Source organism: Leuresthes tenuis, unplaced genomic scaffold, assembly GCF_036924035.1.
Source record: "Leuresthes tenuis unplaced genomic scaffold, fLeuTen1.0.hap1 SCAF_14, whole genome shotgun sequence".
Taxonomy (NCBI): Eukaryota; Metazoa; Chordata; class Actinopteri; order Atheriniformes; family Atherinopsidae; genus Leuresthes; species Leuresthes tenuis.
Window position 1 is genome coordinate 2,210,734 of NW_027325368.1, and position 11,299 is coordinate 2,222,032.

Here is an 11,299-nt window from a genome sequence, read left to right on the forward strand (position 1 = left end):
CGAACGGATGAACCCGTTCCCCACCTCCGAACGGATGAACCCGTTCCCCACCTCCGAACGGATGAACCCGTTCCCCACCTCCGAACGGATGAACCCGTTCCCCACCTCCGAACGGATGAACCCGTTCCCCACCTCCGAACGGATGAACCCGTTCCCCACCTCCGAACGGATGAACCCGTTCCCCACCTCCGAACGGATGAACCCGTTCCCCACCTCCGAACGGATGAACCCGTTCCCCACCTCCGAACACGAACGGATGAACCCGTTCCCCACCTCCGAACGGATGAACCCGTTCCCCACCTCCGAACGGATGAACCCGTTCCCCACCTCCGAACGGATGAACCCGTTCCCCACCTCCGAACGGATGAACCCGTTCCCCACCTCCGAACGGATGAACCCGTTCCCCACCTCCGAACGGATGAACCCGTTCCCCACCTACCGAACGGATGAACCCGTTCCCCACCTACTGAACAAATGAACCAGTTCCCCACCTCTGAACACACATCAGGTTTGACACAGCAGCAGCAAACACTTCCAACACATAAAAACTGAAGACAAACATCAAATGTAACAGTAAAAAACACAGAGAGGAGGATCGACGACCTTCTGTTGGAGTTAGAATCAACACAAATGCATAATTAGTAACAGGATCCCAGATTAACTCAAAACTGAGCTCAGTTCCAGCAGCTGCATCTGAACATAAAGCCTGTTTCCACCATCAGCTGCTTCCATAACGTAAAAACTAAACCGAGGTGAACCGGAGTCCGTCGACAACAAATAAAAACACAGACGCTGGAATGCATGGAGCTCAGGAGCCGCCCTCAGCTAACCCAGGTCCAGACGGATTCTGTGCTCGAAAAGAGCGATCAGCAGCATGATGCAGAAGCCCAGCAGGATGCCGGCGTTCTGCAGGAGGAAGAAGCCGCAGTGGCTGAAGCCGTGGTCGCCGGCGTCGTTGTGCAGCATCTCCGGCACCTGAAGGGAAGAGGAAGCGCAGTGAGGGGTTCTGGTTCTGCTCTACTGTCCGGTTAATAAAGCCAAAATAAAACAAATAAAAAGGTGCTGCTGAAGGGAAATGATTCAATTATTGAACAGAAAGTGAAACAGAAACACTTCCTGCTTTCATTCATAGATGTGTCACTTCTGTTATTTCTGAACTCTTATTTCCCCACAGTCACAGTGACCAGAAGTGGGAGGAGCTAACCGTAAAGGTCGTAAAGGTCATGAAGAGCTGCTGCTACCACACGTTTGCTTGGTTTTATCTGGAGTGAAGCGGCTCTCTGCACAGGTTTGAGCCGCAGGCGGCTGCCGCTCTGATATGATTGGCTGTTCGTGGTGCGTTCAGGTGCAGGAGGGTCGCAGCGACTCACCATGTCCACCAGCGCCACGTACATGAAGAGCCCGGCTGTGAGGGCGAAGATCCACGTAGAGATGTTTTCAGCGAAGTGTCCGATCAAAATACCAGTCACCAAGCCCAGGTAGGCCATCATGGCCGACAGCGCGTTGTAAAGAATGGCCTGACGCACCGTCATGCCGGCCTTCAGGAGCACCGCAAAGTCACCTGGGAGGAACAGCACACGGTCAGCCACAATCTGAGCCACAACACCAACAAAGACCGTTCTGTCTGGGTGGCTTTTGCACCAAAAGTGGTTGGTCTACGGGCCCGAGAGGACCGCCGCGGACACGAGTTTCTGAGCGCGACGGTCGTCTTTTCAAACAGGAACTGCAGCACTCGACCAACCCAGAACACCACAGACAGCAGGTAAGACAACTGCCAGAGGATAGCTCCTGCAGCAGGCCAGCCCTGCAGAGCACCTGTGAAAAGGATGCAGATACTTACCCAGCTCATGAGGCAGCTCGTGGCAGAAAACAGCCACAGAGGTGCTGAGACCGCTGGACAGCCCCTCGCTGAAGGCAGCTCCTGCAAAGAGAACCGAAGTCAACGTTTCAGACTGTGCTGCAACACTTTAGCATGTTAACTCTGACTGTTGGGCCCGTTAGGACTCAGACTGCATCAGCTGCTGCTTCAACTGCATCATCTGCTGCATCTGCTAATGCTTCAGCTACTGCTGCTGCTGCTTCAGCTGCTGCTGCATCAGCTGCTGCTTCAGCTGCATCAGCTGCTGCTGCTGCATCAGCTGCTTCAGCTTCAACTGCATCATCTGCTGCTGCTGCTGCATCTGCTGCATCAGCTGCTGCTGCATCAGCTGCTTCAGCTTCAACTGCATCATCTGCTGCTGCTGCTGCATCAGCTGCTTCAGCTTCAACTGCATCATCTGCTGCTGCTGCTGCATCTGCTGCATCAGCTGCTGCTGCATCAGCTGCTTCAGCTTCAACTGCATCATCTGCTGCTGCTGCTGCATCTGCTGCATCAGCTGCTGCTTCAGCTGCTGCTGCTGCATTTGCTGCGGCTTCAGCTGCATCTGCTGCTGCTGCTTCAGCTGCATCTGCTGCTGCTGCTTCAGCTGCTGCTGCTTCAGCTGCATCTTCAGCTGCTGCATCTGCTGCTTCAGCTGCTGCTGCATCTGCTGCATCAGCTGCTGCTGCATCTGCTGCATCAGCTGCATCTTCAGCTGCTGCATCAGCTGCTGCTTCAGCTGCATCTGCTGCTGCTGCTGCTGCATCAGCTGCTGCTGCTGCTGCTTCAGCTGCATCTGCTGCTGCTGCTTCAGCTGCTGCTGCTTCAGCTTCAACTGCATCATCTGCTGCTGCTGCTGCATCTGCTGCATCAGCTGCTGCTGCATCAGCTGCTTCAGCTTCAACTGCATCATCTGCTGCTGCTGCTGCATCAGCTGCTTCAGCTTCAACTGCATCATCTGCTGCTGCTGCTGCATCTGCTGCATCAGCTGCTGCTTCAGCTGCTGCTGCTGCATTTGCTGCGGCTTCAGCTGCATCTGCTGCTGCTGCTTCAGCTGCTGCTGCTTCAGCTGCATCTGCTGCTGCTGCTTCAGCTGCTGCTGCTTCAGCTGCATCTGCTGCTGCTGCTTCAGCTGCATCTGCTGCTGCTGCTTCAGCTGCTGCTGCTTCAGCTGCATCTTCAGCTGCTGCATCTGCTGCTTCAGCTGCTGCTGCATCTGCTGCATCAGCTGCTGCTGCATCTGCTGCATCAGCTGCATCTTCAGCTGCTGCATCAGCTGCTGCTTCAGCTGCATCTGCTGCTGCTGCTGCTGCATCTGCTGCTGCTGCTGCTGCATCAGCTGCTGCTGCTGCTGCTTCAGCTGCATCTGCTGCTGCTGCTTCAGCTGCTGCTGCATCAGCTGCATCTTCAGCTGCTGCATCTGCATCTGCTGCATCAGCTGCTTCTGCTTCAGCGCCTCACCGATCGCCAGCCCGTCGCTGAAGTTGTGCAGCCCGTCTCCCATGATGACCATCCAGGCCAGCGTGGCCACGCCCGCCTGCTGGAAGTGCTGCTCCGAGTAGGAGTGGGAGTGGCTGTGTGGGTGGTGGTTCTGGGAGTGGTGGTGGTGCAGGATGTGGTGATAGTCGTGATGGTGGTGGTGCATGCTGTCGGCCTGGCCCACCGTGTCGTGGAAGTGGGAGTGGCATTTGTTCTCGCAGTCCTCTGCGGTGTAGGCGGCGGCGGCGGCGCCCGCTGACCGGCTGTAACCCTGCGGCGAGACGACGGACACCTGCGGCGCCAGCATCACCTGCTCCTCCTCCGCCACGCTGCCGCCGTGCAGGCTGCTCGAGTGGTCGCCAAACGCGCCGGCGCCGTTCGTCTCCACCTCTGCAGACAGGAAAGAAAAACAGTGAACCCCAGGAAGGAGGCGGCGTGGAACACGCCAGCTTCCTGCTTCCTGCTTCCAGCTTCCTGCTTCCTGCTTCCTGCTTCCTGCTTCCAGCTTCCTGCTTCCAGCTTCCAGCTTCCTGCTTCCTGCTTCCTGCCCGCTCACCTTCACTCGGCTTCAGGTCGTTCTCCAGAGCCGGCCGCTTCTCTGGATCCGCTTTGTCGCTCTGATCCCACTTCTTCTGGATCTGTGAGCACAACATGACGACATGAAACCTTCCACAAAAGGTTTCCAAACTTTCATCTTGAAAGTGGAAACACTTTAAAACTTGATCTTTAGTCCTAAAATATGAAACTGAGGCTGTGAATCAGAACAGACCAACAGCACGACATTACTTATTGAACAGAGACAAAACACAGAAGCAGTGTGTTAAAAACTAAGTGAACCCCTGATCCAGCAGCTTGCAGCAGTGAGTGTGAAACTAAGTGAACCCCTGATCCAGCAGCTTCAGCAGCAGTGAGTGATAAACTAAGTGAACCCCTGATCCAGCAGCTTCAGCAGCAGTGAGTGTGAAACTAAGTGAACCCCTGATCCAGCAGCTTCAGCAGCAGTGAGTGATAAACTAAGTGCACCCCTGATCCAGCAGCTTCAGCAGCAGTGAGTGAGAAACTAAGTGAACCCCTGATCCAGCAGCTTCAGCAGCAGTGAGTGAGAAACTAAGTGAACCCCTGATCCTGAGTGTACTGTAGCCAGTAAGTGAATAAAAGCTGCTTGATAACTCCTTCGTGTTGTGCCTCAGACTCACTCTAAGAGGATGAATCATCTCAGGAACGTGAGCCCACCAGCCCCCAGATCAGAATCTACACCCCAGCTCAGAGTCTACATCCCAGATCAGAGTCTGCATCCCAGATCAGAATCTACATCCCAGATCAGAGTCTACATCCCAGATCAGAGTCTGCATCCCAGATCAGAGTCTACACCCCAGATCAGAATCTACATCCCAGATCAGAGTCTGCATCCCAGATCAGAGTCTGCATCCCAGATCAGAGTCTGCATCCCAGATCAGAGTCTGCATCCCAGATCAGAATCTACATCCCAGATCAGAGTCTGCATCCCAGATCATCATCGTTCATCTGGCAGCTTCCTCTGAATGCCATGACCAGAACTTTCTGTTTCTCACCTTCTGCTTCTTGTCCTTGTACATTTTTCCCAGAGTCAGGAAATGCTCGATGAGGAACATGATGTAGACGCCACTCAGAGCAGTCAGGCCCTTCCACACCGGGTCCAGGTTTTCCTCGTGCTCCCCGTGGAGGTGATGCCCCTCCACGCCCACGCCAGGCTCCTCGTGGTGGTGATGGTGGCCTCCCTGAGACTGACGGCACAGACAACGGGCGGCTTAGCTCAGTGAGGGGAAGCAGACCCACCCTGAAAAGGGTTTCTGCGTCCCGGGTATGAACTTTGCGAGGACTCACGTGAGGGATGAGGTGCAGGAAGGCGTCGCCGCTCAGCGTGCCGACGGCCAGCGCCACCAGGAAGCTGAGCAGGAACTTGAAGAAGACCCTGTTCATGAGCGGGATGAGGACGACGCCGAGCAGAGACAGCATGCTGATGATGGTGATGGAGAGGAAGCCGCCGATCCACGCTGCAACACAGGAAGCTGTCAGACGGCTGCCAACACTCAGGGTCAGAGGTTAGATTCACGCATCATTGTTGTTCTTGGGCTGGCTGTTAAGATGTTCATTTCATCCATAAAACAGCTAATATTTGCTTTAATGCTGATTTCTGCAGGAAATAAGAAACTCTTATCCTGAACAGGACCCAGTGGGAAAACTGAGGGGCATTTTTTGGGCGTTTTGCCCCAAATTCGCAGCTCTGTGCGAATCCACGCTGGTCTGAATCTGCAGGTGGAGGTGGAGAGCAGCCTCACCTGTGGCGATGTTCCTGCTGCTGTCCCCCCCGCCGTGCTCAGTGTGGTTGTGGGCCGAGTTGCTGTGGTTGAGATGGTGACCGTGGTGACCGTGGGCGTGTTTGTGATGTTTATGCTCTGAAAAAAAAAAAGCAAAAACAGAGACAAAAGAATTCATTTTTATCACAGAAGTTCAGTTTCTGCGAGCTGGAAAACAACCAAGCAGGAACAGAACAGCTGGACATCGTGAGACTCGTCTGCTCAGTCCGAGGAGGTTTCACAGCCGATGCTGCCATCGTCTCAGAACAACAACGCCAGCCTCTGGTTGCTATGACAACGTCTGCGACACTTTTACTGAAAGCAGCCCGACACCGACGGTTAACAGGATGGTTAACCTGCAGGTTTCACATCCTGTTCCTGACCAAACAGGTGAAATATCCCGACAGGTTCTGACCCGGGAGGTTTCAGGCGCTCTTACCTTGGTCCTGGTGTCGCGGGGCGTCTCCGTGGAGGATGCAGGCTCCTCCGTCCATCTGGTTGAGCAGGGCGGGGCACAGAAGGCTGAAGTCTCCCAGGGTCAGGCCGGCTTCCTGAGCCATGCCGTGTGAGGAGAGGACGCTGGAGGCGTTCAGACACTGCAGAGACAACAAGAGGTCATCCTCCACAGGACTGAAACCCTGGAGTCAGCTTTCACTTCTTATGTTGAACCCGAGACAAAGACGTCTCACTTTAACCTTTTCAGTTTGAGCCCATCTGCCCAAAAACACTTTAGTTAAACATTACAGAGGAGGCTCGGTCTGACAGCTGTGCTGCAGCTGTGGAGCAGCTGTGGAGCAGCTGTGGAGCAGCTGTGCTGCAGCTGTCCTGCAGCTGTCCTGCAGCTGTGGAGCAGCTGTGGAGCAGCTATCCTGCAGCTGTGGAGCAGCTGTGGAGCAGCTGTCCTGCAGCTGTCCTGCAGCTGTGGAGCAGCTGTGCTGCAGCTGTCCTGCTGTGGAGCAGCTGTCCTGCAGCTGTGGAGCAGCTGTCCTGCAGCTGTGGAGCAGCTGTGCTGCAGCTGTGGAGCAGCTGTGGAGCAGCTGTGCTGCAGCTGTGGAGCAGCTGTGCTGCAGCTGTCCTGCAGCTGTGGAGCAGCTGTCCTGCAGCTGTGGAGCAGCTGTGGAGCAGCTGTCCTGCTGTGGAGCAGCTGTGGAGCAGCTGTCCTGCAGCTGTGGAGCAGCTGTCCTGCAGCTGTGGAGCAGCTGTCCTGCAGCTGTGCAGCAGCTGTCCTGCAGCTGTGGAGCAGCTGTCCTGCAGCTGTGGAGCAGCTGTGCTGCAGCTGTGGAGCAGCTGTGGAGCAGCTGTGGAGCAGCTGTGCTGCAGCTGTGGAGCAGCTGTGCTGCAGCTGTGGAGCAGCTGTGGAGCAGCTGTGGAGCAGCTGTCCTGCAGCTGTGGAGCAGCTGCTCCACAGCTGTCAGAACACAAAGGAAACCTCAGTGTTGTGCAGCAGATTCTGGGCCCGTTTCAGACTCATTAAAAACAGTCCGCAGCTCATCCTGCTGTGCGTGCACGTGCCACTCTGACGCCCCACTGAGGGCTTCTCTTTGTTCTAATAAATCTGTCTGACACGTCTGAGCTTTTTCTCAGACGGCGTTCTCTGGTGGAGCCACAAAAGTAAAGGCAGTAAAAACCTTAAAACCTGTTTCTGAGGGTCGGTTTAGATGAATTACCTTCAGGTGTGTGCAGGCAGATTAGATTCAGACAGCTGACTTACCTCTGCATGGTCCAGGCTGGGGAGCTGATCCTGGTCCGTATGGTCGTGGTCGTGGTCGTGGTCATCAGTGCGATCCCCCCTGCTGACAGCAGCGGCCTGTGTTTGACCCTCCGTGGCGGGACTCTGGGAGGTTCTCTCTCCTCCTGCAGGACTCCCATCCTGTGGCTTCCCCACCAGCTGGGCGCCGTACGCCACTGTGACGCCGTCACCGCGGCCCGTCACCGCGGCTGCTGTGGCTTTCGTGTCCTTCCGGTTGGCCCGGCGGTCTGGGTTCTCCCTCTCCACCACCTCTGGCGCCTGAGGCCGGTCGCTGTGGACGTGCTTTGGGTGGTGAAGGTCTCCGTCATGGTGGTGGTGACCTTCGTGGTGGTGGTGGTGGTGACCCGGTTGCTCGTGATGCCGAACCACCACCGTCCTGTTGCGATAGAGCCCCACGCTCTGCAGGAGGCGCTTCAAACCGGCCAGAGAGATGGTGCCGTTTTCTCCGTATCTGATCCCAGAAAACAAGAGCATTAAAGCAGCTGCAGTAACACATCTGGAAGAGCATCGAAATCAATAAAAACAACAGCTTCTGGCTGCAGTTTGTCCTCAGACTCTTCTTCTTCTTCCCTCTGATTTCAGGCTGAACCACCTGTCGTTACGCTGCAGGTCCAACAAAACGATTAAAGACGGATTTAAGGCCTTTAAAGGACCAGTTCAGTATTTTCTATAAATGTGGAGACGCCAAGTTCACAACATCCTTGAAAAGCAGGACAACATTCTGTCCAGGATTGTCTTCAGTGTTTCCAACAGGCCAAAGAGGAGATCTGCTGGGAGCTCACCTGTGGAACAGAGCCTCCAGGTGCTGCCGCTGGCTCTGCTCTGCCGTCTGTCTGTCCACCACGGCCGACAGGAGGCGCGCCCCGCCGCTCGCCTCCGTGGGGGCCGGGCTGCAGTCCGAACCGGCCCAGACGCCGCTCACGGCGACGAGGAACATCACAGCCAGGACCGCCGCGCTCATCTCCTTCTTCAGCATCGCTGGAACAAACAAATCCGCTCGGTTTGAGGCTCGTTTCTTACTGCAAAAATCTACAAATAAGTTCATAAATCTGACAAATAAATAACAACGGCGAATAGAAAGGCATCAGAAACAAATCACTTCTTTATGGAATTAGCCCGACTTCATTAGGAGGGTCGGGGTCGCTGAAAAGGATCCGTTAGAAAAATGATGAAATCATATAATTATACTATGAGAAAAGCTGCAAGAATAAGAGATTCTGTGATGGGGGGGGGGGGGGGGGGGGGGGGGGGGGGGGGGGGGCGCTCCTCCTGTCTTTTGGTTCTCATAACACTGTGTAGCAAGCAAAAGTGTTTTTGACTGTCAGAACTCGTCTTCCCATAACATTAAATGGCTAGTAAACATAAATATAAATAGCAATAGCACCATTTTTGCGACTCTGAGCAGCTTCCTGACAGGTTGTGCCGACTTGTCTCTTTCTTCCAAGAAGTAAATGTTTTGTGTGAATCGTATCCAGCGACTCTGAGCCTGATTTTGAGAGAATTTTTCTGACAGGACCAAACTTATTCTGTGCTGCAAGAACAGGCTTCAGAACACAAACCGACCTCTTTAATGACACCACGAAAAGGCAAAAAAACTCACTGACGATATGAAACAAACAGAGAAACCCCAAATGAAGGTCAAAAGGTAAAGTTTTCTCCTCCACAGGTCATTTAAACCCACAGTTTAAGGGTGGCTTTCTCCAACCTGTCCACTAGATGGCAGTACTGCTGCGCTGCTTCATCCACTTATAATTAGACAATTAATTCAGTTTAAAAAAGGTTAATAACCTGTGTCCAATTAGTCTGATTTAAAGAAACTTATGATAATAATAATCAATCTGAGGATATTCAACTTTGAATTCATGAACTTGTGAATTTAATCAATCATTTCTAATAAATTAGTTTATTTTATTCAACCTCACACAGATGAAACAGAGAAAACCTTCACAGACAGTTCATCAAAACAACTTTATTAGTTGGAGATAAAGCTGAGAAAGATAAAGCTGAAAAGAATCACTCTGAAATAATAAAATAAAAGATTTCAAGAAAGTTTGGCTGTTTGGAGGCAAAAATAAAGAGTTTTTCACACTGTAAAAAAGCAAGAAATCCTCACATTAAAGACACATTTCTGCCCATTAAAGCAACAGACAAACGACAGCAGGAGTTTTTGTCTTATAGTCAGAACAAGTCTTTATTTTTAAACCAACTTTTAAGCCAAGAAAACGTATTACATGTCAAAGTTAATTGGCTAAATGCACTTACTGTATAAAGGCTGTTCTTTGCAGTCACCTCCGTTGGATTATAGCACCATCAGATTCTCACCAGCTGCCTTCCAGTGGATCCAAGATAAATGGAGCAGATTCTGTAGGTAAATGTTAGTCTTAAATCTCACTTTACTCTGCATGACACTCCAGCTGTGAGTTTGTGTGTCAGACGGTTGCGAGTTGAGGGAATTAACACTATTACACAATAGAATTCGTGATTACCACACATATGTCTTGCCAAGTTAATTCAGGACGCAGATTACTATAAAAACACTACTTATTCAATCAATCCTATTAGTGTGTGGTGATCGCACTGAGCTCACAGAGGCGTTTATAAAAAAAAAGACAGATGGGAACTGGTGAAAAGATGACATCAGTGGGGAAAAAACGGTTTCCTGGCTCATTTTGTTTTAAGCCGGATTGAAGAGCAGCTATTAATGAATTAATCTGGCGGAAATTTATCATGCTCGAACAATCCGAGGAGAAGGAAAATAATAAATTAGGGTGTTTAGAAACGGAGTTTGGCGTACGCCGCATTCGAACGGTGACGTGTTAGCCTGTGTTTGTTTGGGATGTCGGCCACGAGCCGTTGGTACCAATTAGTTAAAATGTTTAAGAGCAAGCTCTGATTCTTTAAAATAAAAACCCGATAACGCCGACGTGGCCGCTCACCTCTTCCGACAAGAAACGGCGGGTTAGCCGGTTTAGCCTCCTTGCTAGCCCGAATGTCTTCCTTACATTTCTCGGTGGATGATGCTGACAGACGGCATCTATCAGGTGGCTGCGGCCCGGACTCGGGCCTCGTGATGCCGCCCTGCCTCGACCTCAGTCCGCCGCTTAAATCAAACTATAAACCTTATCAAATCCATCTCCCGCTGTACGAGCGGCCACGCGTATCAGTGTTTAACTTCGAACACACGCACTCCGGAGGTAAACAGTAACACGTTGGGTTTGTGCGCTCTGCACCAGACCGGTGCCGTGTGCACAAAGACCGCAAACCCGGAAACTGAGCCCAGCCTCCGCTACCGCCGCCGTGCGGAGCAGACCGGAGCGGGCATGCGGCGGCTCCAGTCGGGCACGAATCAGCCCAAAACCCGTTTCTAAATGTAAGTGACTTACAGTGAAGCAGCCGGTATTGCTCTGCGGTGGATGTGAGGACTTTTCTCGGTGCGACGCGGTTCTCTTCCGTCCGGGAACGACAGCAGATGGATGTGGTCTGCGGCGCCTTCACGGACTACCGGAAATCTGAGGCTTATACACGCCAAGCGCCGAGCGGGAGGGAAAAGGGAGAATTTACATATGACAAATCTTTTGTGCATGCTTTTGAATGTTACTGTACAAGTCTTACAGTAATATGTTGATAAAACTATTGATATAATTCGATTTCGATTCGAGTATTTACTAGAATAAGAATATAACTAGCTAAATTTGATGATAAAAAGCAACTAATGGATAAAGTCAGGACTTTACACAACTGAATAATGCTTTTATTGAATTATTTCAGGTGATTCACGCCTCTCTGTTGAATCATTCCAAAACTTCACAGGTTGCAATTAGTAAAAAGTTTAGTTTTCTGCAGCCAGGCATATCAGAGCATCCTTAGAATATGTGC

General features: G+C 52.2%; 1 protein-coding gene across 4 annotated transcripts; it reads right to left on the reverse strand.

Annotated features, from left to right (window-relative positions):
- Positions 1 to 240: 240 nt before the first annotated feature.
- Positions 241 to 10,927, reverse strand: slc39a6 (solute carrier family 39 member 6). Of its 4 annotated transcripts, none has more exons than XR_011907540.1 (14): positions 10,360 to 10,698; positions 9,686 to 9,785; positions 8,206 to 8,401; positions 7,385 to 7,874; positions 6,113 to 6,269; positions 5,656 to 5,772; positions 5,201 to 5,370; positions 4,909 to 5,100; positions 3,894 to 3,975; positions 3,320 to 3,727; positions 1,841 to 1,921; positions 1,371 to 1,561; positions 464 to 975; positions 241 to 273 (listed from the first exon to the last, which is right to left on the reverse strand). XR_011907540.1 is itself a non-coding variant. In XM_072363389.1 (14 exons), the coding sequence occupies exons 4-14, from the start codon at positions 8,397 to 8,399 to the stop codon at positions 826 to 828; spliced, it is 2,232 nt and encodes a 743-aa protein (XP_072219490.1). In that variant the 5' UTR covers positions 8,400 to 8,401; positions 9,686 to 9,785; positions 10,360 to 10,523; positions 10,807 to 10,927; the 3' UTR covers positions 389 to 825. The 4 variants fall into 4 exon arrangements, 3 of the variants coding, with proteins under 3 accessions (XP_072219490.1, XP_072219489.1, XP_072219488.1); XM_072363389.1 differs by lacking the exon at positions 241 to 273 and adding an exon at positions 10,807 to 10,927 and having other exon boundaries at positions 389 to 975; positions 10,360 to 10,523; XM_072363388.1 differs by lacking the exons at positions 241 to 273; positions 10,360 to 10,698 and adding an exon at positions 10,807 to 10,927 and having other exon boundaries at positions 389 to 975.
- Positions 10,928 to 11,299: the final 372 nt, after the last annotated feature.

Excerpts from the sequence above, each read along its gene's own strand:
- slc39a6 (XM_072363388.1), bottom strand. The coding sequence starts at position 8,399 with ATGCTGAAGAAGGAGATGAGCGCGGCGGTCCTGGCTGTGATGTTCCTC. Across the intron at positions 5,371-5,655 it reads CAGCAGGAACATCGCCACAG|CGTGGATCGGCGGCTTCCTC; the intron begins GTGAGGCTGCTC and ends CCTGTGTTGCAG. Across the intron at positions 5,101-5,200 it reads TCCTGCACCTCATCCCTCAC|TCTCAGGGAGGCCACCATCA; the intron begins GTGAGTCCTCGC and ends CTGTGCCGTCAG.